Genomic DNA, 27,022 nt, shown 5'->3' with positions numbered 1-27,022 from the left:
CACAGAAACAACCATAAGGGTTCAGTTAGGAAGGACTGATTCTAAAGAAATTCTGTTTCATCCTAAAAGACCAAGGATTCTATGAATCTATTTGAAGACTTTCAGAGGATCTTGTTTTATGACTTCCTTTATTGGCATCCTTTCCTCTGAGTAATTTTTCAAGTGTGTTTACAATTCTAGAACTTATTGAACTATAATGATGACACTTAATTTGCTATTGTACAGTTTATGTGGTCTTCCTCAAATCCTTTCTGGAAGCAAGTAGTAAACAAAATAAGACAAAGGAAAAATGATAAATTTATGTCATCTACCATCTCTTAATTTGGCTGCATGGATGTTCCTAACTTCCTAGGTAAAACAGAAAGTCTCTGGAAATATTTCTTTGACCCTTAGATAATCTTAAATATTTAGAACATCATTGTCAGGTAGAGCTTTATAACTGTACAGTGTATAACTGCTTGCCTTGTTAACAAGTTTGGATCACATTCAGTTAAATTGTAAAAAATTATTTATCAGCAATCTCTCTCATCCTGTGCAGAAATGCAGAAGCACCTCTGTAGAGATTGCTCCTTCTCCCCTACCATCTTTACACTGATAAATGAGATCTTATTTAGGTAGATTTTATCAAATATGTTTTATACATTATCTCCTTTCATCTTATGTGATCCCCAAAGAACATTCACTGAACAGAAGTAGCCAGTTATTTGTCAGTGATGCTGTTAAAGAGCAAAGTGTTGTAAAGCAAGGAATGGTGTACTATCCACAACCCAAACCACTACACGTCTTTATAATTTAAGTAATATCACTTCCCATGACATTGTGGATTTTTAACATACTCACAAGATTTCACACAGAGTTTACAGTTACTTTTCTGAAAGTCATTGAAAAGCATTATGTAAATAATTTCAAACCTTCAAAATGTCTTTAAAAAATAAAACTATTTGAAGTAGTTGTACAAGGGGGTTTCAATCTCAGAAGTCAGATCCATGTATCCTGGTCAATGTCACCTGCCTGTCATTCTCTCTCATCTTTTTTTTTTTTTAATGCCATCCATTCATATGCTACTGGAAAAATGCATCATTATTTATTGAGCACGATTCTGGACATGGGAGTCGGATAGGAGCTCTTTTTATGCTTTCTAATGGAAAAACTACCTGATTTTTCATCCTACCCATCTGAGGGAACTAGCTTTGGGTAACATAAGGTGCAGACCACGCTTAGGAATTCATGAGGTGGAAGGGATTTATCACATGGAGCCATTTTATGGTCTTGGTCATGTAGATCGTTCGACTGTTTCCTAGTCCTGTCAGAGACTTCCTGGAGACACACAGGGGAAGACCTTAGATGCTGGCTGTCTCAGGTATAGGAGAAGCTACTGGGATTTTGCTTTGAATTTGGGGGACCTTGGCACTGTCCCTTAGCTGTTTTTGTTCAAGGCTAAAACCTTATCACTTGAATCACCGTTCCACTTCTGGCTTTCTTTTTGTCCCCACTAGTTAAATAAAGATAAGAGTCTCAAGAGTATTCCTTCGTAGGCTGCCTTTGAACTGAATCCTCAGATATGAGCGTCCTGAGTAGGTAGATTTATAGGTGTGAGCCACCAAATGCCTGTCCCCCTACCCATAGGAAGGAATTAAGAACTAGAAACCTTTTTTTTTCTTTTTTTTGCCTCAGTATAGGCAAGTATCCTTAACTTTCTTCTTTCAAAATATTTAAATAAAAAAAAATTCCAGGGACCGGGAGTTTGGCCTAGTGGTAGAGGACTTGCCTAGCATGCATGAAGACCTGGGTTCAATTCCTCGGTACCACATACCTAGAAAAAAGCCAGAAGTGGTGCTGTGGCACAAGTGGTAGAGCTCTAGCCTTGAGAAATTCCAAGGATGGATAGTTCTCAGGCCCTGAGTTCACGGCCCAGGACTGGTGAAAAAAAAAATTCCACTCCATCAGCTTATTGCACAGGACAATTGATTATGTCTCCATTTTTATGACTCTCAGCTGCTCAGCTCCTCTAAGGTCAGCAAAATAGGCATTGCTCTAATGCATAAAGTTACTAAAAATTATTTTATCATTACCACAAAATCTCACAAATGCCAGTGGAAAAACTCATTGGATCGCTTGAGGTTTGTCAGAAAGATTGTTGCATGGAATTTCAAACCCAGTGGTGTTTGATATAGTACATAAAAAAAATATCCCTTATATAACCCAGCCTCTCTCAAGTCTCCTGAGTCAAGTGTATGAAATCAGCAGCTTCGGTAATGTGCCAAATATATATGAGTATTTATTTTAGCCGAGCAGCTTTTAATGCACAGGAGGGAGCAATGCCTGAAGAAGGGTTAAAAGGAAAACTCTAGCAATTAATACTAATAGGCCAGAAAGTTAAAGCGACTATAATAAAAATGCTGGAGCATCTATGTTTTACTACAGACCCACTACTTTATTAAGAGCCACCTGTTCAGTAAACATACCTCTGCCCCAGAAGCTATGGGTGAGTAATTAAGTTTAATAGGAGCCACTCTTATTTTGAAGAAATTCTCTGTTTAAAGCCACAGAAGAGGGAAGTTATTAAATTTAATGGACCCTAAACAAAGGCAAGCACTGTGTTTACAATGGAATATCCTCAGTATCCTCCATGATACCGACTATGATTGATTGGATTGTTTGCCTTGCTTTTCCTAACCTTTTGACCAGAGAAGATGACATTTGAATCTTTCATGGACCTACCTCAGTTTATTCGACCTCTTGATTTACTCCCAGCCCTCATCTATAATTTTTATCTATGGTTTTGCCTTTTCTAGATTCTCATATGTTCCAAATCATACGCTATATAGCTTTTCCAGACGGGTGTCTTTCACCTCACAATAGGTATTTACTTTTCCTCTTTGTCTTTTCATGGCTTAGCAAAACATGTTTCCACTATTAAATAAGTTCTGTTGTAAGAATGCTATAAGACTTTTCTAAGATCAGAGGATGCTCTTCTTTGCCCCTAGAAATATCACTCCTCCATATTTTCATTTGTCACCAATTTTGTCTTGTTAGAAAACATTCCATGCATTTCTTCATTGGGAAGCATTTCTGCTATAGCAGCTGTGGGCCTCACATATTCTTGAGTCATTATAGCCTGCATTCGACCTGTGATTGGTAGGTGCTTAGTAATATGTAATACAATAAGTAAGTATTAGTGGGAAAGGGATAGGAAAGGAAAAACTAGATGTGTAGGACAAAAAGGGAAGATCAAGAAAATAGATTTTGTTCACCTGGAACAACAAAGAAAGGGAAAAAGAAGAGAAACTTCATTGCTGATAAGAACAGGAAATAGCCCAGTAAGAGTATATACATATAAACAGTGTATATTTTTATCTTCAAGTTTATTTGCAATGTGTTTCATATTTAGAACACATATCAAGACTGCATCTGTTTCCAGAACTTATTGCTAACAGTTAGTAATAATGCCAAAAAATACTTGAGGTCCAACTTGAAATCAAATCGAATTTTTTTTATTTCTAATTTAGAGTCTGATATTGATTACAGCCATCATGCAATAAAGTGTCAAAGGCTTTTCTGAGAAAATGATGTTAGCTAAGTTGTAAGCCGGATACCGTGCTGTTCTTCTAAGAGAAAGCAAAAGTTCTGTTTTTGACAACTCCCCGTCATCAGTTCCTCTTGAAGTCTTACCTTCTTTAGGCTGGTTTTCCCCTAGGCTTCTCCTTCCCTCCCTGGGAGATGTCCCTGTCACCTGTCTTAGATACACTGGAGTTTGTCAGGATCCTACTTCATGCCTTACATCCAGGCTCTGTGCTCAGCCTCTGCCAGTGCAGGCTGGAGTGCCCACTACTCCTTGGCAAACACGTCATACTGGATTCCAGTATTTGTTGCGTCTGCCAGTCTGCCTTTCTCTACTTTTGGTGCTGGTCCTGGAGCTTGAACTCAGGGCCTATCAGTACTATCCCTGAACTGTGTGGGTCAATGCTAGTACTCTACTGCTTAAGCCACAGCTCCACTTCTGGTATTTTTTGATGGTTAATTAGAGATGAGAACATCAGGGACTTTGCTGACCAAGCTGGCTTTGAACTTTGAGCCACAGATTTCAACCTCCCCAGTAGTAGTTAGGACGATAGGCCTGAAGTCCTGGCACTCTGCTCTCTCCTGTTTATGTTTACAGCTTATAAAATCAGGTATCACATTTGATAGTCACTCTTGTTAAGTTTTACCTCATTTAATTCGGGTGATAATACCTGCCTAAGAACTTCCTGTGTTTTAATAATGTCATATGATCTATTACTAGCTTCTTGTATGCCTTCCTACATGAGATGCCTTTCTTTAGTTCATTGTAATCATTTTATGTCCATTGATTAGAATATATCATGATGCATTGAGACAGGAAGTGCATGAAAGAGACAGAGAAAGTATGGTCTTTGCCTCTGGGAAGTCTCATCTAGGACACAACAGAAAACAATGTGACAACAGTCATATTTCAGTGCCAGCACATGAGGAGGCCAGCATAAACTAATGATGCTCAGGATCTATGGCATAAAACCTCTTTTGGGCTCTCTGCTTAATTAGTTCACATCTATAATCAACTTAGAACCTTCCCCTGTAGGATGTCTTTAGCTTTGATTGCTTCAGCAATTACGTTGTAACATACCTATGTGTTGTGTGTGATGCTTCATGATGTTCGGTAAGATAGGAAGAAAAGATATTTTTTTCCTTCTTTCAACTGGATTGAAAATTTCCCCTGGGCTAGTAAGGGCCTAGCTAGCCTTCTAATCCTCTCTTTTCTCCAGAACTCCAGCTAGAATGAAAGTTCCTCTGTGCTGCAGGCCTGGCTTCCTAATCATCTTCTGTGTCTGCCATTCCAACTGCAGTGCTGTGAATGCGTGTAGATACTCCTGAGAGAACTTCCTTCTACAGCAGAGGTAGCCTAGTGGGTGATGCTTCCTATTCCAGGCTGGCTACTGCTCTGGCTTTAATGACTGGCTGATGTAGACAGAGCAGGGAATGGGAGACGGATGACAATTGTCATATACCTTAACTTCTATTCGGTACAAATACGATCCCAGCATAAAATGTATTATGGAATTTACCAACATCTCTGATTGGCACAGCTGTCTCTATGCTTTTAGTCATCTACTACGTGGATTCAGAAATGCATCTACATTAAGTAAGTATTATTGAAAGGCTTTTTGTTGTCATATCAGCACACATCAGCCAAGGCAATACATTTTTTTCAGGAAAAACAGCACCCACAAAATCACTAGGTCTTAGTATTAAATTAATTAATTGAGCATTGATTTCTCAGGAAGTACTAATCCATCACTGTTGATAGAGAAAGGAAAAAGAGTCTGCATGGAGCTCTTAGGTTTGCTGATATATAGAACAAGTTATAAGAGCAACTTTAGAAAAGAAGTAACTGAGCACGTAAAACATTTCTTCTTTTAGAATCTTATAAAATGTGAATAGCGGCACTCTAATTCAAATGGTTCCAAGTCATTTGTGGATAACTATTTATTTTGGACAATTCAAAGTGGTTTTCGGACTTTTGTTTGTTTTCTTGAAAACCAAACAGGAAGGCCTATATTATTAAGTTGGGTCTGAATTTAAGTGACATGGCTTGAGGCAAATCTAGGACTTTGTTTAACTAACTCTTCTGTCTAAATGAAGAAATTAATGATTTTCAACTCCATGAAGATGATGTAACAAAAGCATACTATTAAGGCCACATTGTTGCTAAATGCCTCAAGGAATTTTGTAAGCAAGAGGATGTCATACCTTTTCTATAGAGACTGTGGCTTTAAGTGGCCAAACTAGAAATCCAGCCAACTGTGAATGGCTGGGATAGGAGTAGTGTTGTTGTTTCTTTTCATTTTGGGGGAATACTTACTAGAGATCATTTTCAGGGCCCTGTACACACTACTCTGCAAGTGTTCTGCCAATGAGCAACATTCCCAAGTTCTCTGCTCTTTTTCTAACCAAACTGCTCCCTGTTTCAGCTCCCCATGGTAATTAGCAGTAATGCTGTAGTTAATGGAATAATAACAACAAATATAATGATGGTTATAAACACACTCCACCCTGTGCCAAGGAGAGCAGTGATTCATGATAAATCAATAATGGATCCACTGATGTGGTCACAGTAAACCCATACACAATTAAGAAGAACCTTTGCTAAACAAAAACTACAAAGCAAACTAACACAGTCTTAGAAAAGAGAAAAAAGTAACACAGGCTTAGAAAAGAGAAAAAAGTTGGATAATCATTGTTTTTGCTATTCAAGATTTAAGAATACAAAACCCTTTAGCTCACAGACTACACCTTCTCAGTAAGACTAAAAGGCACATGGAATAGCCAGGTGTGTTGGTTTACACCTATAATCCTAGCTACTCAGGAGGTTGAGATCTGAAGATCTCAGTTGAAAGCCATCCCAGGCATGAAAGACTGTGAGACTCTTATCTCCAATTAACCACTAGAAAACTGGAAGTGGTGCTGTGGCTCAAGGGGTAGGGCAATAGCCTTGAGCTGAAGAACTCAGAGATAGCACCCAGGCCCAGAGTCCAAGCCCCATGACGGAGGGGAGGCACAGGAGAGCACATGGAGAATATGATCTTCCCAGAAGAAAAGAGTTGGCTCTGTAGTCTCAGCAGGTAACACAGAAAGTTAAAGTGGTCCTGTGACCTTAGAAGTTGGCAGGTGTCACAGAAATTCCCTGAAGGATTAATGAAACCTCAGGTAATCTCTTTAGTTTAGCAAACCGTTGAAGCATTTGAACCTGGACATGCATCTGAAAGGAGCATCGAATCCAGCACCAATGAAATAACAATTGCTCAATAAAATGGTGTTGGTTTGGTTTATCAGGAAAACATTTCCTTCATGGCCTGGGGAACACGGCATAGTAATCTGACACTCAGGGCATTTTTGGCAGTATATTGGGCATGGTACTTGGCTGGGAATTGAGGAACCTTTCTTTTAATTCTAGATGTACCTCTGGGTTCTTGAGGAGGTGACTGACCTTCTGTGGGTCTTGTTTTCCTCATGTGTGAGCTGAGTTCATTAGGTTAGAATTTGTCCAAGGGAGGTACTAATGCTTTGGTTGTCTGTGATTCTAAATTAAAGCCAGAAACTGTAGGTTTCTTTAGAGAACTGATCCCCATCAGCAAACTGTAAGTACTGTTAGTAATAGCAAGGAAAGATTTGGGTGGTATTTCATGGAAGAACTAACGTAATAGAAACAACTACAAAGATGTCACGAAGGGCTTTGTTTGGGTACTGGACTTGATTTGGGTTAATTAAAGGTGTTCACTCAGACCTCAGCACCTGATACCAGTGACACCTCCGAGTCGTGGAGCCTACAACACATCTATGGAATACCAGAGCCCATGGAAAGACAGGACAGCCTAGACTTTTTTTGTCCATCATGGGGCTTTAACTCGGGGCCTGGGTGCTGTCCCCGAGCCAATGCTCTACCACATGATACACAGCGCCATTTCCCATGCTTAATTTATAATTAAGGAATTTTATGATGGTGATTCTGGAATGCCTGGAGTTGTCTAATATAGGTAGTAGAATTCAAGATTTAGGGCTGGAAAACCCACAGAGATGCTGTAATCACATCTTTGGCTGATGAAGAATCTGTGGGGTCAGGAAGGGAAGAGAGATGAGACTCCATCCACCCATCATCCTGTGTGGTGGGGGGCCGTGCTGGGACCAGAGTCCATACCTCTGCTTACTGGCCCATCACTCTTGCATGATTTTCTCCAGCTACTTCTCACAGGCCACATAAATCAATTCTTCTTTTCCTTTCTGAGGAAGCAGGAAATACAGCTTGGATTCACCTCCTTGTCTTTTATTCATTTCCTCAGTTTTTACCCTGAAATTAACCTTACCTCCTTCATAGCGAATCAAGGGATCAAACAGGCTTTTCCTGTGCCTGCCACAGTGCCACCTCCTTTGGACCCATTACCAGCTGTTTTGGTCCTCAGCTGCAGTGGGCTCAGTGGAAGTTATTCTCAGGCAGAGAAAAATAGGACATGGGGTTTGTCTTTGGCAGACAGAGAGCTTCCGCTGCTACTAGAGCTGCTGTAAACTCATCCTGCCTCCCGTAGCCTTGGCAGGCCAGGCCCTCTTTTTAAATTTTTTTTTTTTGGCCATCAAAACAAGTAGCTCCTCTCAGACACCTCAATACATAATTGGGTGTGTCTGTTTGGACTTGGGAGACAGAGGGCTTCATGTCCCAAAGAAATACAAGGAGTCTGGGAGCAGCCACAAACAGATGTTGAAAATGTCCATTTGTGGCCAGTTTATTGCTATAGCACCAGGAGTTAATACTGAGATGAAATCCCTCTGTGGGTGATGGGAGGGGGGGTGGGGGGAAGACCCCCCCAGGAGATCAACCCAGGAATATTACCAGACAAAGGAGAAAGTGGGAGGGGCCCTTGTTTTATTGTTTTCTTTTTCTCCATTTGCTTTAGTGTTTATTGATCTCCCATAACAATGATATTCTCACTATTTGATTTTGGCTTTCTGAAGACTTTTGCCAAAAGCCTAACAATCTATATCTATAGGATGTGATTCTAACCTCCCCTCCCCCCTAAAAAAACTGTACTCTGTGAACAAGGCTCTGAGTAACTAAGATATGTTTGTTTTTGTTTAAATCACTCAGAAGAGAAATCATCTCTTGTCCATTGTTAAAAGAGAACGTTTCAATCAAAGGGAAATTCTACATATTCTACAATATACAAACAGCTCTTTGAAATTGATGCCAAATCAAACTCTAAAAGGGACATTTTTCTTGCAGAAGTTTTGAGTTAATTCTGTGTGCAGGGCTTGAGTGGAAAATCTCCGAGTCTCTCAGAAGAAGGAGTTACTGTAACACCACATTTAGAATTACCTGAGGAGTACTGTCTCAGGAGGCGCTTGTCCTAGGATTTGGTTTTAGGCTAAATCCTAGTAACAGAAAGAAACATTTTCCAAATAAGTCAGTTTTTCAGCTCAATAGTAGGTAGGTTTGATTTCTTGTGTCATTGTAGCTAAAGATCCAGCATGAGAAGGCATACCACCCAGCATTTAAAAAATTAGTTGAATTGGGGCCGGGAGTTTGGCCTAGTGGTAGAGTGCTTGCCTAGCATGCACGAAGACCGGGGTTTGATTCTTCCGTACCACATGCATAGAAAAAAAGCTGGAAATGATGCTGAGGCTCAAGTGGTAGAGCTCTAGCCTTGAGAAAGTCCAAGGATAGGGCTCAGGCCTGGCAAAAAAAAGAAAAAATTAGTTGAATTGCTCCTTCCTTCCTTCCTTCCTTCCTTCCTTCCTTCCTTCCTTCCTTCCTCCCTCCCTCCCTCCCTCCCTCCCTCCCTCTCTCCCTCCCTTCCTTCACCCATTCTTCCCTTCCACTCACCCTCCTTCCTTCTCCTTCTCCCTTTAACCCAGGATCTTGCTATATAGCATAGCCTGGTTTGAACTTGAAATTCTCCTGCCTATTTCCATACCTGGTTGAATTATTTCCTGCTTTTGAAGAAATATAGCACTTTATTCTAATAGAAGTTCAATTTATATGAAAGTAGGAAGTGCTAATGAGTTAAGTCTAGTGGGAAACAAAGGGCACAAGTAGGAAACCCAATGATTTCACTGCAGTTCCACTGCTGTCTGTGTCCTGGACAAAGCTACATTGTCAACTGTTACCTATTGGGCCTTCCTCACAGATGTTTTGCGAAGATCAAGCCAGATGTTTGTAAAACCAGGAAAACTTAAAGCAGTGAACAAAATGTGAGATGGTATCTTTTAATTTAATTATTATTTTTGAGAGTCAGCATTGCTGTGAGGCTTGATTGTTTACTGGGACTGAAGTCAGAGGTAGATTTTGTGTGTAGGATAAGGGGCAGACAAGGCGCAGGGATGCACTGTGAAACTGGTGCTAACGTGTGTGAGCCCTTTGGGCTCAGGTTCTACTCACAGGTTTAGTTACTACTCACAGGCCCAGAATGGTAACTTAGATGTAGGGGAAGTCAGAAGACACACAGTAATCATGGCTTTAAACAAGGATTTTGTTTCAGTCTGGTATCACCATCATTTTATTTTCCTTGTGCACATTTAAATGTTTCTAGGAGTATTTCTCCAAGAGGGGCTAGGACATGCCTGTGAAGTAAGGAGGACAGACTTTTATTGTAAAGGAATTCAAAGGCCTGTCCAGGACCAGCATCTGCTTGTTAAACCTCAGCTGCTCTGCAGGTGGAAGTAGGAAGATCACAGTCCAAGGCCAGGCTGGGCAAAAGTAGGAGACTGTATCTGAAAAGCAAATTAAAAGTATAAAGGCTAGGAGGATGGCTGAAGTGATAGAGTGCCTGACTCTCCAATGTGAGGCTCTGTGAAGTTCAATCTTTGGTACTGTAAAAATAAATAAAGACAAGTACAGGTGATAAGGTGATCTTTGCTCCTCCATATCCCTGTGGAAGGTACAAGTGGAGAATGAACGAAATTCAGAGAGAGATTGTTCCTGGGTAAAGCAGGGATATATGAAGGTACACGCAGGAAGGAAAGCTTGAGGGAGATTTATAAAGGCTGCTTAGAATTTCAAGAGGAGAGGAGGATTTGATAGCTGAATGAACAATGAAGACCAAGACAATGAAGGTGAGCACAGAAAAAGGAAAAGGGATGTTTACCAGGACAGAAGAAGAGGTCCTAAAGAAGTAGAGAGAGAGAAACACAAGAAGAGAAGTTGGAAGTTGATTGTTTCTCCTGCAAATGAGGGATCTAGAAATAGACTGGAGTGAAAATTACACACACCTGAGTAAAAGGCAGGGCATGAAGTTACACACCAGGCAAGCAGTCCTGACCATGGAAACCTTGAGGGACCAGAATGTCGAGAAAGAAAGGATTCAGGAATCCAGGCAAACCTGTCGAATGCAGTAGAAATGAAACCAGATCTTTCTTACAATGCAGTCTCCTATCAAATTCAGGAAGCCTCTTACTCATTTCCTCCTGGGACAGGAGGCAGTCCCAGCATATGATCATCCCGGGCCTGCACTGAGGGCAGCTAAGAGGAAGGGAGAGGATACAAGTGGAGTAAGGTCCTGGCAGGGTACAATTTGAGGCTAATGCCTGGGGTTGGTTCTAGACCAAGGAAGGATTGCATAATACTGGGCCAGAGGCATCTCCTGGATTTGAGTTATAGAGACTGGTCACCCCATTCAGTTGTGTGCCTGGAGGTACTGAGTAGTCTGAGGCAGGCTGGCCCTGGCCCTGTTGGACCATTCCAAGATGCTTCTTCAAGTCAGTCTTGGAGAATTCTATTTGAAAAAAAAAATCATGCCCCAAGCTTTTCAGCTTTTGTGGGATTCTATCATGGAGTCGACAGTTGCCTGGAGTTGAGTTTTCTTTTCCCAGGCCCACATCAATGGGAGACTGGTTTGGAAGGCTTGTGCGAGGCTGGGTTGGGCTTGGATACAGAGGGCTGCTTTAGGATGCAGAGAATTTCAACTAAATGGAAAGACAGTGGTGTCCATTGGAAGGTGATGGCTGGCTTCCCCAATCTCCTTTTATTTCCTCTGGTGACAGCGTGTTTTGATGCAGTCAGGGTTTTTCCAGAAGAGTTTCACTGGACTTGGAGTTGGGTGTGTGCCTTGTTCAGCTGGTACTCCGGGACTTTGCATTCAGTTCCTGTAGTTCCTAGCTGGATGTGATGTTTTATTCATAGTGCTGGTAAGAGGAAAGATGGAGGTGCTCCTTACTTAGAGTCAGGCAGTCTGGAGCACAAAATGCAACTCACTCCAGATCAGTCAGAACAGCAGTGGCAAAAACATTTGAACTCAGGGACTGAGTCAGACTTGATCAGTAAGTGGCAGGCCTCTTCCACATCTCATCCCCATCTCCAGCGCCGTGCTTAAGGCTATCTTTAAAGAGCCTATCAGGGCCCTTCCTTCTCATCATGGCCCTCCACTGGCCATGGCCAATCTGTTAAAATTCACTTGAAAATAACCCCTGGATCCCTGTACCGTAAGGGAGCCAGTGGGCCACATCTCAGGCCATTATATAACAGTAACCCTGAGGGGATCCCTTAACTTAGCTTGTCATTCATAACATTGGGTGAGTGGTATTGTCATCCTTATAGGGTGGTTAATCACACAATGTAAGATAGGCTTTGGGGGAACAAAGCCCCCCTGCCCAACTCCACCTGGCTGTTTGGTTGGGCCCTTCTTTCCTGCCATTCTCTGCTAATACCATTGGATGGTGTGAGCATTAAATCACTTTTAGGGTTCATATGATTGGGAAAAGCAAAGCCTGGTGTGCTGGGCAATATTTAGGTCTGGTTCCAGACTACCAAGAGGCAAACTGGAGTCTGCGCATTCCTGCACAATGGGTTTAGCCTTGCCACCAAGCTTGAAAGAAAACACTGCTCGGATTTTTCCACTGAAGTACCTCCATGGGCAGAGGAAAACAGAGTGCCGTCACCACACCTGCCTTACCTGTGTGCTGGCAGAATACGATTGTACTAAGGAGAAAGGTGGTCAAATCTCCTGTGTTTGCTACATACTCAGGAAGTTTATAATCTGCTTTCATTTCAATGTAAAAATAATGTTCTAACTTATGAATAACAGCTATTTCCCCATAAGAACCTCCTCCATTTGTCCCCTTCTTGTATTTCATACCTTCCTATCAGTTAGATTTTGGTGTCTAATATATAACATCTCAACCAGCTCATAAATTTCTGCTTTTAATAGAGTCTAAGTTACCACTAACACAGGCCACAGAAAAATCCCAGGCTTGCCCTTCTCTAAATTCAAGTATTTTTGAAAGATTTACTTAGGACCAATTTATCATTTAGTTACAATTTAAAAAATAATCTTAATCAACCACATATGTTATCAAATAAGAGTTTGTCTCGTAGCCTGTGCCTTCTCCACCTCCCCACCTCTGCCCGCCCACTTCTGTCTATGTGCATGCTCTATTCTGCCAGGATGTCAGAAAATTAATTATGTTGCCCTAGGCAGATAGCATCACAGGAAGGCCTCCCCCATCAGAGATAAGATTACTGATAGAGAAGCTGTTATTTTTAAAACCCTCTCTTGCCTCATTTTCCTAGTTCCTCTTGTCTTAATTGTGGCTCCATGTTTTGGTAGCCATAAGTCATTAGTGGTTTTTAATTTTTCTGAAACTGAAATAGGGTCTGAAAGGGTGGATTTGCCTTCACCCCCCCCCCCGCCCTTTTTTTCCTTTTTTTTTTTTTTTTCCTGGCTAATCGGAGGAACGCAACCACATCTGAAGCCACTTGGTTCATTATGAATTTCATGGAAACTGATTCTCTGAAAGTGTTTCCATATGTGTGTTCCCAATATATCCCATCGTCTGTAAATGGGAACACAGACGTGTGTGCATGGGCTGGAAATGGCTTCAGGATGTGACAGAGCAGTCATAGGACCGCCGCCGCACTGTGGGTGGCCCCTTCTGAAAGACACCATGTCCTGGGTGCTGGCCTCCTTCCTGCAGCAGATCTGGTTTCAAAGACTCTCCACCCCTCCTAGGATTTAAAAAGTTCCTAATCAAGGCCTAGCAAGATCTCTCTGTCTCTTTTCCTCTTTTTATCCCCCTCCCACCAGCTCCTTTGGCTCCTTTCTCCTCTGTAACTCTCCATCCTGGCTTGCGAGTGCACACATGCTCACACACGCGTGCGCGCGTGCACACACACACACACACACACACACACATACATCTACTGACAACTCTTCCCTTTCACAAGAAGAAAATATATAATTCTAGCAACATGCTTCACATTTGGGTGGATTTAAGGAATAGTTGAAAGCTCGTATCTCCCCCCACCCCCCTTTTTTCCTTCATTACAACACACTTTCTTAACCTTTTAGGATCAGCTGTTCTCCAGGATTTGTGAACATGCAGTGGAAAAGTACAATTCCTTATAACCTGAAAAAAAAATTTATCCTGGAGAGTTGAGGCGCTCTCACACACTCTCTCTCTCTCTCTCTCTCTCTCTCTCTCTCTCTCTCTCTCTCTCTCTCTCTCTCTCTCTCTCTCTCTCTCTCTCTCTCTCTCCCTCTCTCCCTCTCTCCCTCTCTCCCTCTCTCCCTCTCTCCCTCTCTCCCTCTCTCCCTCTCTCTTCTCTCCCTTTCTCCCTCTCTCCTCTCTCCCTCTCTCCTCTCTTCCTCCCTCTTCCCACCACTCACTCTCTTTTTGAAAAACTATGAAGTTTGCTAATCATTTCAATATCTTTAAAAAGAAAAAAAACCCATTGATTTCAAGTTCTCATTTTTCTGTTTCCTTCCTACCAAATGCTCTATTTCATCCCTTCCATATATACTTTCTTATTATCTAATAATTAAAAATAAATCTAGCTTAGTGGTAAATACTCGTTCATTTTTTAATGTGAGGGACGCATCCAGGGAAACTTGGAACATGGATAGATCATTCATTAACGTGTCACTGTGAGACTATAATACCGTACAGGGAGTGTATTCTGAGTTTTGGATGATGTTTTTGTGGGGTTTTTACTTTGTCCCTGTGGCCAGTGAGAGATTTTGCTAATAATCATCTGTGCATCAGTTTTCTGAATTATTGCCTTTTCTCAGCACTATATTATACATTGGGTGGGAGGACAGAAGAGAAAGCTTCTAATGTTAAAAAATAAAAGCGCCACTAAGGTAAAGTAAATGGATTGGTAACATGTATACATACATGAGTGCACATGGCGAAAGATGTTGATGAGAATTTGTGCCACACGTAGGAGGCCTTGTGCCAGTGACCGCAGGCTGGGCAGAGAGAAGAGAAGTCAGAAAGTGCTGGGCTGAGCCAGAGCTGAGCTCCCCCTGCCTCATGCCTCCTCTGCCCCTGCCTGAGGTCCGGAGGGTGTGGCACATCATGAGAGAGAGAGCTCCACCTGTGGGACATGGCATTTTCAGAAAATGGCAGAGTTCTCTGTCTGGACATGCTCAAAGCTTCCTCCTCTGTCTGTCTGTCTGTCTGTCTGTCTGTCTCTTTCTTTCTTTCTTTCTCTCTGTTTCTCAGTGATGCTAGGAATTGAATTTAGGGTGCTCTACTGCTTGAGCCACATCACCAGTCTTTTTTTCCATTGGTTATTTTTGAGGTAGGATCTTACTGGATGTTTGAGCCAGCGAGGACTGCAGTCCTTTTTCCCCTTCCTTCCTTCCCCTCCCTCCTCCTCTCCCTAGTGATAAGAACGGAGTAAACAAGTGCTTCATCACCCAACTCCATCTCCAGCCCTGGCCATGATGCTTCTATGACTGATGAGTAAGCTCTGTACAGGAGTCTAGGACCTCAGCAGTATGAGTTCAGCAGCATGCCACGAGCTCCTAGCCTTCTGGTGAGCCATCACTGACCTGATCCTGTCTCCCTTCGTCTCTTTCCCCCAGGGCTCCAAGAATGGAGCTGCACATAGATACCAGCTTGGGGACAGGACATTTACCCAGAAGGAAGTGGGAATAATCTTGGTAGTAATCCAGGGGCAGATCTGTGTACTAGTGGCAAATGCTGATTGTGAGGCCCGGATAGGGGGTGTGATGGACAAGTGATGTAATAGACTGAGAATGGCTTTGAACACTCTTTTAAGGGAGTTTGAGGAGTTTTCCCAAGTATGGAATGTATATGAATTCATTTTAGATACGATGATGGCATTGTCTCATGTTTATAGTATCTATTTTTCGGTGTGAAAATGCTCTAGCCATTGTGCAGTTAACAGATTCCTAGACTCATTCGTCTGTTCATTTTTTCACCAAATTGTCCACCAACATATTGTTTTCATTTTAAGAACTTTCAGTTATACCAGTTTCTGAGCAGAGGCAAGTAAATCCTTTACCACGCAAAACTGACTAGGGCTGGAGAGAGAAGTCCAAGAAACAGCTAATAACTCAATGGAATCAAGTATGAGGCCCCCAAAGAGCGACACAGAAAAGAAATGCTATTGGAACAGAAGTGGAATGGAGAGTTATGGGAGAGAACAGTTGGAAAGGGACCGCCAGGGCCGTGCTGTGGAAAGGGAGAAGATTCTTAGTTACCAAAGGCGCACAGTCCTGAGTAGATTCTCGTGTGTTCCAGTAGGGAGGATGTCATGGGGGCTTATAGTTAAAGTTCTTGGGTTTTATTTGAGATTTGCTGAAGCAATAACCTCTACCATTTAAAAGGCCCCAATGAAGCTTTGAAGTTAGCACCTCATTGCTGAGACGTATGATGGCTTTTCATTCTGTACATTTTTGTGCTTGCATAAAGGGAGGAGGACTGAGGACTCTAAATGGGCTGATGTAGATTCCGTTTGGATTCAAGGCCCTCTTCCTGTCTTCTGTCCTGCCCTGTCCTTCAGCTTGGATATATAGATTCTCTAGGCTGCTTGCTGTGGGTCAGGTAACAAGGCTACAGTTTATCAGCCAAGACCCCCAAAGGACAATTATGTTGTCCATTCTTCTCCCCAAACCCAAATTACGTTTTATTCTAAGGATCTCCTTGCGCATTTGCAATCAACCATTATTTATGGCAGGATTTTTAGATAGTAAAATGTATCCTAAAAGTATAGAAATGCCATGAATCACTGCTAATAAGCCCTGAAGGGGGAGATGGAGAAGCAACCGATGACCGTGCACTCTCAAATTGAGAGTCGACAAGACCCACGAAGTTAGCATTAGAAAACAGTCCGGAATACGTCCGGTGCAGAGCTTCAGGCCCGGGGAGGCAGAGGAGCAGTGGCTCCCTTATGCTCCCCACTCCCCTAACTATTGGTTATTTTGGGTTTTTTGCATCCTTTCCACTTGGCTCTAAAGATCCCAGAAACCTGAGTGGTTTATCTCCTTTACTCCCACAGATCTTACAGGGAGGGTCAGGATTTTTGTTGTTGGTGATGGTGGTCATGGGGCTTGAACTCAGGGTCCGGAAACTATTCCTGAGCTAATGCTCTACCCCAGTGCCACCTCTGGTTTTTCTGGTGGTTAATTGGAGATAAGTGTCTCATGGATTTTTCCTTCCCAGGCTGGCTTTGAACTGTGATTCTCAGATTTCACCCTCCTGAGTAGCTAGGATCACAGGGTGTGAGTCACAAAGGCCTGGTTAAGATTATTATTATTTTTTTACTTTTAATACTGATTTTATTTTTATTGGAACCTCATGGGCATTATTAATATATTCTTCCCTATGTATATTAGGCTGTGAAAAACTGCTGCTTCTGCTGTTTCAATGAGCGAGTTCTTCCAGCTCTTCATGACAACGACATTTGTTTGCAAGCTGTCTGGTTGCAGCTAGGAGTGCAGACAGCAGCTTTGGAATGAAGCGCATCTGTAGGAAAGCGAAAGATCCTAAGGGGATCAAACCCTTGACCTTGATTTCCTTCACATTGTGCTCCCAGCAAAGGAACGGACTGCCCATTACGCAGCAGATTAGACTCATGACAAAACCAAGGGGAGTGGCCAATTGTACCCCTGAAATCCCTGCCTCTTATTAGGGCAATACTTAGGTCCCATTAAAGTTTTCTTAAATATTTGTTGGGCAAATATGTTTCTACCATGAGAGTGGGGAGGGGGAAGAGAGAAAGAAAGGAGGAGGAAGAAGAGAGGAGGAGGAGAGCGGCCAGAAGGAGGAAAGGGAGAGGAGATTAATAAGAATATATGTAACTGGTGAGCATTTCAAGGAGAATCCTCAGGATGGACCTAGCCTATCTGTCCTTTGGTAGAACTCAAAGCAGTCTGTCTCAGCCTGGGTCTGCCTGCTTCCAGCCCTGTCTTCCTGAGTGATTGGTTTTTCTTCTCTGGATTTCAGCATCCCACGGGAGATTAGATTAGAGCCATCTTAGAAGTAAATTAAGTTTAGACTCTATTGTCAGAGTACCCTACCACACAGGAGAGGGCACTCTGACACTTAGGAGATCTAGATAGAAGCACAGGTGAGAGGGGGAAATTCAGAGTCATTATTTACATAAGGATTCACCTGCACATTGCGTTCTCTATATTGATTCAGGTTAGCTTTATTGTGCTCTACGCCCTTTCTCCAGGTGGAGTCCAACCAGCGGTCAGGAAGATGTGCTGTCTTGGGGCTCCAGTCACCCTGCTTGCCAACCAGGCACTTCTGAATGCAGGCATGTGCCACTTTGAGCCTCTCAGAGGTGGCAGAGGCCCTGTAGACAGTGGCATGCCCAGCTTCTGAGCAGTTAGACATGGCTTACTGTGTTTGTACATGAAAGGGTTACTTGGAGAACAGTATAAAGAACGGATTGTTGTTTCTTGCTATTTTCTAAAAGTCTCTCTTTATTTATTCAGTAGATTTTAGTCAGGAGTCCTGACCTGGCTGCAAGGAGCTTAGCCTATAGGAATATCACAGGGATAATGAATAAGCCTAGGGTAACATTTATAACTCTGGATTGTGGGGTATCAGTGATGTTAAAACCCTCTAGACTTTCATCTGGCTCACGTTTTTGTTGTTGTTGTTATTGTTGGGTATGGGGCTGGAACTCAGGATCTGAGTGTTGTCCCTGAGCTTTTGCTTGAGCATAGGGCTCTACTACGTTGAGCCACAGCTTCATTTCCAGTTTTCTGGTTAATTGGAGAAAGAGTCTCATAGACTTTCATGCCTGTGCTGGCTTCAAACCATAATGATCAGATCTCAGCCTCCTAAGTAGCAAGGGTTGCAGGCACGAGCCAGAGGTGCCTGGCCGACAGATCTTTCAGTAGTCCAATGTATCTATGAGTTAGTTGAATTAATACTCAGTTCTGTTTTCGTTTTTTTTAAGTTTGTGTCTAGAATGTGGTTAGGGACCCAAGTAGTAGATAGTTTGGAGACAAGATCAAATCTCCTAAAAAGAGGTTAAAAGAAAACCTGACTTCATCTATAAGTTAGAAATTAGAAGTATAGATGTAAGCCTATTCAAGAAAGAGCATTTGGTTATATTATATCTGTGACAATGATTATAAGCAAATTGTAGATTAAGAAGAAATTATAATCTTTTCTTTTAAGTTTAGAGTCCCTTTCTACCTTACTTTAATATTGAAAGAGCAAATCTATCATACTTTTGCATGTACAATATTTTTTAGTATGTATTAGAAATATTTTATGATAACATAAAATGACTGAGCAAATTGCAGAAAATTCTGTGGTTTATAACTGATCAGAGTTGTCCTAAAATCCCTTTAAAGTTCATGTTGTTAAGAAAGAGTTAGCTTTGAAAGTGGAGTTGTGGCTTGAGTGGTAGAGCCTTAGCCTCCATCGAAAAAGCCAAGAGAGAGCACGTAGGCCTGAGCTCAAGCCCCCGTACTGGTACAGAAAGAGAGAGAGAAGAAAGTTAGTCCTCAACACATTCTAGTTTCATATGACTGTGAGTGATGTGTCCAAATACTGTAAACATAGCAGAACTTCGTTGCTGAGTTCAGCAACAAGTTGAAAGTGCAATGTGATGTGATGTTAGCTAGCCTTTAGAAGCCACAGTCACTGTGATCCTGGCCCCTGATGGCTGACAATCAGCAAAATGTATCAGGTAAAATAGAGAAGGTGGGGGGTCGGGGGCAGGGGGCTGAGCCCAAGCCATATTGGAATTTATTGGCAGAACTGCATAAAGGGTTATAATGAGGTTTCTGCATCAAAACAAGTGAAACCAAATGGAATTTTAAGTATCACTGCAGTATAAGTACAAATACATGTGAGAAGCTTTTTCCCTTTTTTTTTTTTTCTTTTAAACACGAACATGCCTATCTGTGAGAACCCTGTGCTTCTGTGGAGGACAGACATTGACAGTTTAAGTACAACTCCTTTCCGTTTTAAATTGCTCATGCTATTCTGGCTTTCCTCATGCACTCTGAGTACTGAACCTAATGCATCCCGAAGTGACCTGCCTATAGCTATTAGCTGTGCCAACTTGAGGTCACCTCGATGCTCTGAGGGCAGACCGCCTACTAAGTACCAGCTGTGGCCTCATGGTTGAAGACAGAACACCAACACGGGGTGGGGAGACCTTCGTTTCTGAGTGTTCACACTCACCACTTCCACATTTTCAACTTGAACTTGTCAGAATTTTTTTTTTTTTTTGCTTTGGGAAGGGGTTAGGGAGAGGCAAATTGAGGATGTATTTAAAAGTGGAGGGGGGACCTCTAGAGTAACTGCCTGGCTGTATGGTGTTGTTATCTTGAAAGTATCTGCTTCTGGTATCTAACAGAGACTGCTCACTTGCTTTTGACCTTCTGCAGATGGAAGCGTGGGTTCTGGGAGGCTGTGTTGGAGGGGTGGAAATATCCACCCCAGGGGCTGTTGCTTCTCCTCCTGTCATGGAGGCCATGGTCCTAGACCACTAGAGCTGGAAGGGAACTTAGAGTTCATCCCCCTCATTTTACAGATGATGACACTGACACCTCTGACTTCTGCCTCTGGCCTTCCACTCTCAGTAAGAAGAGCCAGGCAGGTGAGACTTTTCCCAATGGCTGGGCTGGGCTGGGCTGGGCTGGGCTATCGGATTGGTGCTATCCAGGTTGTGAGGGGGAAAAAGAAGGTTTGTTAACTCTATGTTGCTCCTCCACAGTCACTTTAAATGCACATATGGCACTTAATCCTAAAGTTTTGGGAAAGTTGTAAGCAATGTGCCTTTTAACCAAAATGAACAATCAGTAACTTTGAAACAAGTATTAGGAATCATCCTTTAATACACATCATGATATCCGAGAAGAAAGGCCCTGTAACATTGGAGTCAAAGAATGAACCCATTCTTCCCTAAGGCCTTTGAGTGTTGCTAAGTACCTTCCCTTACAGCTAAAAGCTATAGGACATCCAACCTATCCAAATGATTGGAGAATTTTACAAGAGATCAAAAATTTCAACAAACACTGGTCTTCAGAAAGGTCTTCTATGGATTCTTGAAAAGCATAATTAGCTCAGGCTTTAGAGATCACAGCTATAAGTTTCATGCATTTTGGAAAATGAATTGCTACCTGAGGAAGTTATGTAAGTTAGGCCCCCAAAACATCTGCTAAGAAGATCCACGGATAGCTTGAGAAGTTAGAAAGATTTCACTTTTTTTTTTTTTTTTTTGCAGGGGAGGGGGGCGGGGAACCATAGTTGCCCTCTCAGCACTGTTTTTAAGTGGACCTGAAGCTTTTCTGTAAAAGGTGGGAGGAGAGGCCTGGTAGGTGGGTGGTAAAGAGCCCTCTTTTTAATATCTCATAGGCAAAGACCTTTGGCAAAAGCTGTTGTGGGTACCAGACCTAAATCATGTTCTATGACACCCGTCACAACTTGAAATGCAGTGATTCCCACAGTGCTAAGGCCTCCTGTCCTCCTCCACTGTCCTCCTTTCCAAAACCTACGTGTCCAGTCATGGCCCTAGGCAGAAAGTCCTAGACTAGATGCTCCCTAGGGAAGTTAAGTAGTCTCAGATTATGTTGAAGTCTCATTGATTGGATTTCATTGTTGCAAAAAAATAAAGATTACAACAAGGGTTTCTTTTTTAAAGGGTCTAAAAGAAAGGATAGGGATGAGCTAGGGTGTCTTTTTGATGTCCCTTTGCTGATGAAGGAGCTGTGCTACCAGAAGTATCAATAATCAAATGGATGATTATTTTGGAATTTCTTTGGGGCAAAGAAAAATGCAGTTACTGAATTTTGTAAAGCTTCCCTTCAAATGCCTGAAGTGCAAAAAGAAACAGAGATAGAGAAAAAATTCTCAAGCCTGTGGCTCATGCCTGTGACCCTAACTTCTCAGGAGGCTGAGGGGATCACAAATCACAGCCAGCCTGGGCAGGAAAGTTCATGAGACTCATCTCAGTTAACCACCAGAAAACCAAAAGTGGTATTATGGCTCAAATTGGTAGAGCGCTAGCCTTGAGTGTAAAAGCTCAGGGACAACGCCCAGGTCCTGAGCACAAGATCCGCCAGTGCCCAAAAGAATAAAAAAAAAAATTATCGAGTATTTAAAGTCTTGTGCATGAATCATGGGACCTGAGGCCACCTTTTGGTGTTGAAAGCCCTAGGGATTCTGTGAAGGTGAAGAACATGAAGATAAATACTATTACAATTATAGAGTTGGGGGAGAAGAATAGCAAAAGACTGAGAAGTCACGGATGCGCTTGGGAGTCTGTTTATGGCTTACGGTTCCTTTTTGGGGGAAACTAAAGTTTTCTTTTATTTTTTTTCCTTGTAAAAATTCTCTCATAATTTTAATTGATATTTACAGATCTTTTCCCCCTCCCCATCTTCTGTTACAATTTTTAGGTGCTTCAGAACTGGGCCCTTTTTCAGACCCCAGGCAGTTCCCCAGCATTTCATCCCTCACTGAGAGCCGTTTCTCCAACCCACGAATGCACTATCCAGCCACCTTTACTTACACCCCGCCCGTCACCTCAGGCATGTCCCTCGGGATGTCCGCCACCACTCACTACCATACCTACCTGCCACCACCCTACCCGGGCTCTTCCCAAAGCCAGAGTGGACCCTTCCAGACCAGCAGCACACCTTATCTCTACTATGGTACTTCGTCAGGATCCTATCAGTTCCCCATGGTGCCCGGGGGAGACCGGTCTCCTTCCAGAATGCTTCCGCCATGCACCACCACCTCGAATGGCAGCACGCTATTAAACCCAAATTTGCCTAACCAGAATGATGGTGTGGACGCTGATGGAAGCCACAGCAGTTCCCCAACCGTTTTGAATTCTAGTGGCAGAATGGATGAATCTGTCTGGCGACCATATTGAAATTCCTCAACAGTGGCCCACTGGCATGTGGGGGCCGCGGCCCACAATGTGTGGATATATACATATATAAAGAGAGTGAATATATATGTATATCTACGAAGTGCCTATTTCCTAGAAGAGTTTTTTTTTTTCACTTGCTTAGTTATGATCTTGCAAACCTAAGAGAGTAGATTCTGAGAAGCAGAAGGCTTAAGAGAGACAATCACGATCAGGTTTTCAGATTGTTTACTATTTAAGATGTACTTTTTTTTTTTTTTAACAAAAAAACCAACAAGGGAAAAGATATCGTTGTTTGGTCTTTTCCTTTGCCAATTCAGAAAGGTGGTCTCCAGGCTGAGGAGGAAGAGCAAAGCCACTTCCTCTAAACCACACACCTGGTGGTTGCAGCCAGTGGGGGCCAGTGCTCTGAGTGCCAGCTTACAGAGCCAGTCCAGGTGCACCGAGGGGACCTGAGGCCCAGTGGATGCTTCTCATCCTACCATCCACCCGAATAACTGTTCCAAAGTTTGCTTTCAAACTTACTGCAGGTACTCATTTAAACTCTTGAGTTCAGTTGTTTATTCATTTATTTTCCTCCAAAAGAAAGTGACTTCCAAAATATGGATCAGGATAGACTGTTTTAATGTTTTTTCTATACTTCAGCCGTTTTCCATTTAACCAAAAAAAATTCTACCCCTAAAAAGAAAACAACTCTCTTCTCTTCACTTTGCTTCTTCCTCTTCCTCTCTTCCTCTCTCTCTCTCTCTCTCTCTCTCTCTCTCTCTCTCTCTCTCTCTCTCTCTCTCTCGCTCTCTCTCTCTCTTTTAATAAATAAAATTGAAAATGGCAATACCTTACTATAGCCATAATGGTATAGATAGTGTTTGAGTTTGGCTGTATGTTATTTGTTTTCTTTTTTTTTAAATTATGAATATGTGTAAAATCTGAGGTAACTTGCTAACGTGAATGGTCATATAACTTTAAAGATATATTTATAATTATTTAATGCCATTTGGACATTTGAAACATTTCTTAGTGTATTGATGTGTTGACTTCGGTCTCTAAAAGTGCTTTTTATTAAATAACAAATTTCTTCAGTGGGCTAGAGCCATACCTGAAATATTGCTAAGCAATTTCAGTTCATTCAGGCAAAATGTGATTTTTTAAAAAAAGTTACACTTCCATCTCCAAATATTTTTAGATGTACTTTGTGTTCGTGATGTATGAAGGAAATGTTATGTTCAGTTCTTTCAGATTTTCAATTGCCTCTGACACAGCTTTGCCTTTTAAAGCAATAATTAGGGTTTTTTTGTAAAAGAACTACTTTTAGCCCTGTATTATTACTTATGTCACCCTTTATCAGCATGAAATGCTGGAGAGATGTGGTTTGATCATTTCTTGCAGATAATTATGACTCCTGCCATATTAAAAAGACAAGCACAAGTGAATTGTTTGAACTGCAGGAAAAAAAAAAAGTTCAATAGTTTCCTAGTTAAGCAAAACTCTAAACCGCCAGGCTTCCCAGTGAAGACAAAGTCAGCTTCTAGAGTCGAGGATCAGTCATATGTACAGTGCAGGAAAGCAGCAGCACCTCAGGGTCAAGCAGCCTTACCAAACAGGAGCCAAGGGAGCCAAGTGTCCCTTCCTGCAGACGTCACGACCACTTTCTGCAGAATTTCCACTGAAAGTCGTTGTACAATTCCAGCAGGCCCACTTATGGTTTCCATGCATCTTGAGGACTGGGATGAAGTCACAGACCTCCGAGGTAGACCTCAAGTTCCGCAGGCCCCTGATGAGAGAGGACACAGAGCCTGTGGAGACCTTGGACCATTTTATTTCTCAGAAGGGCAGGCCAAGGTCAACCAGGAGGGGGAGAGTTTGGGGTCTACCACTGGTAGCACTTGGATCACTCTGGGGCCTCTTTGCCAGTTCCTGAGTATCCATCCTTAATCCTAACCAAGATCGTTTAATGACATCACCAGGCCAATTTCTTGCTCCCCCATAGTCCAGAATGGCTTCATTTGAGTCTAGTACCCTCCTAAAAAGATTTGCCTCCAGCTCCAGGCACCCAGTCCCTCTCTTAGCCCTGCCCAAGCCTACTGTGTGTAGGCTGTCGGCAGTGGACTAGCTGGACCTGGTATCCCATGCCTGGGCCCTCTCTCACAATTTGCCCTGACTTCTGCTGACACAAGGGAAAAACAACATCACCCTTGGCCTTCTAAAGATCGTATACACCAAGTATGCATAGATAAACAAGCCACTTTCCTATGTCGTAAGACAGATTCTTCTAATGGATGCTATTTATTGTTGTGGTAGCTTGAAGCTCACCACTGTCCACGTGTTTGTAAGTATAAGGTATGTGTTGGTTTCAGCAGCACTTAAAAAGAAAGAAAGCCAGTGTCTGGTTACACATCTCAGTTAATAATTAATTGATATAAAAATGTTACCACCAGTGCCAGCTGCACCCTATTTAATTTTTTTTAAAAAGGTACTATATTTTGTACATTATTTTTTTAATGTTTAAAGGGCTTTAAAAAAGTTTACAGTACACATTAAATGAGTATAGGGATGCTTTAGTGTCAAAATATTATTGTAGTGGCTGCAGGCAGCAACCCAGAAACACTTTAAAATATGGATTTTCCTTGGGAAAAATTCAAACAGTTCTCTCTACCCTCAACCCAACTACCCATATAGGGTAGTTAACATTGTTTAGAACAATCTCTCCCTCTCTCCCGCTCTCTTTCTCCCCCCTGTCTGTCTCCCCCCTCTCTTTCCCTCCCTCCCCACTCTCTCCATCTACCCCTCCCACTCTCTGTGTGCCTCAGGCTGTCTAATGCTTCACCCCAAGGACCTTTAAAAACGAGAAGACAAAATGTGTGAACTGCAAGATGTGTGTGCTGGCTTAAGGGCTTTCCTCCACTCTGAGGAAAAGGACTCACCCGGAATCCAAGTTGAGCATGGAAAGACAAGACAGAACATTAGCCAAAGCAATCATTATACCTACGGTATTTGACAGAGCAATAATAATAATAGTAATAATAATAATAATTAATAATAATGATAAAAGACAACTCTTCCAAAGTTTGAATTTGTTGTTCTTAAAAAGATAATGCATTTAAAAACTTTTTTCTATGTGAGAACTTTTAGTCGCCTGTTTTTTTCATGTTTACAAATAATTGTTTGCTTCTTTTTTATGCAGTACTTTGAAATATATCAGCCAAAACCATAACTTACAGTAATTTCTTAGGTATTCTGAATAAAATTCCATTCTTTTGGATATGCTTTACCATACTTAGATTTCTGTGGAACAAAAATATTTGTAGCATTTTGTGTAAATACAAGCTTTCCTTTTTTATCCCCCCCCCCAGTTGCTATTGCCCAAGATTTGCTTTCCATGCACATATTGTACAAATCCTGCTTTGTGCTACAGGTTGTGATTGTGGATAAGTTTACTCTGAACTTCAAAGGGACTATTTGTATTGTATGTTGCAACTGTAAAGTGAATTATTTGGCATTTTCTTTTCTCCTCATGATTGTAATATTAATTTGAAGTTTGAATTTAATTTTCAATAAAATGGCTTTTTTGGTTTTGTTATGTGTGTATACTGGGTCTTTTCTCATTCGCGATTTCTCTTCTCATCTGACTCTGACCTCTGCTTAGCACTTGGGCACCTGTTCCTCTTAGGACTTGTGAGGGAGGGATGAGAGCAGAGACCCTGATTTCTTGGCAAGTGGGAGGAAAAGTTTCAGTAAACTTGATTGTTTTGGTTAACTGCTGCAAAGGATGGATGAAGGACCTTGCTATGGCCTGTGTCTTTGTCAGCCTTGAAGGAATGCATGATCCTTGTGTATCCTAAAGCAAGGGTAAAGCTGCTGTCTTTCTACCATAGGAACCATTGGCATATATTGACCTTGACATTATCAGGACTCAGATCTCTGAGAACATGAACAGGGTCCATCCAATGAACTCTACACCAGCACACCTCAGGCAGCCTAGATAGAGGAGGTGCTCAGTTTCCCTTCCCAAATTGTTTTGGACTTTTGAACATAAAGTCAAAGCCCAAGGATGAGTGAAATGGACTTTGGTCTGGAAGATTCTAGCAGTAGAAGGTTTGTTTTTTTTTTTTTGAACTTGGCCTGGGCGCTGTCCCTGAATGCTTCAGCTCAAGACTACCACCCTATGCCTGGGTCTGGGTGCTGTCCCTGAGCTCTTCAGCTCAAGGTACTGCCCTACCTCTGTAGCCACAGCGCCACTTCCGGTTTTCTAGTAATTAATTGGAGATAAGCGTCTCATGGACTTTAGTGCCTGGCTTTGAACCACCATCCTCAGATCTCAGCCTCCTGTATAGCTAGGATTACAGGCGTGAGCCACTGTGCACAGCA

General features: G+C 42.1%; 1 protein-coding gene across 3 annotated transcripts in view; it reads left to right on the top strand.

Moving 5' to 3' along the window:
- Runx2 (RUNX family transcription factor 2) overlaps positions 1 to 26,234 on the top strand; it is a 177,498-nt gene extending 151,264 nt beyond the window's left edge. For all 3 annotated transcript variants that reach the window (XM_090355549.1, XM_090355550.1, XM_090355551.1), the window contains 2 exons: positions 20,315 to 20,380; positions 22,182 to 26,234. In XM_090355549.1, coding sequence (XP_090211675.1) covers positions 20,315 to 20,380; positions 22,182 to 22,660 — 545 coding nt within the window. In that variant the 3' untranslated portion in view covers positions 22,661 to 26,234. The remainder of the gene's footprint in view (positions 1 to 20,314; positions 20,381 to 22,181) is intronic.
- The last annotated feature ends 788 nt before the right edge of the window (positions 26,235 to 27,022 follow it).

The sequence above is a fragment of the Megascapheus bottae genome, chromosome 22, assembly GCF_031878675.1.
Source record: "Megascapheus bottae isolate mThoBot1 chromosome 22, mThoBot2.hap1, whole genome shotgun sequence".
Taxonomy (NCBI): Eukaryota; Metazoa; Chordata; class Mammalia; order Rodentia; family Geomyidae; genus Megascapheus; species Megascapheus bottae.
Note: the sequence above shows the minus strand (reverse complement) of the source record. Positions and strands in the feature narration are given on the sequence as shown.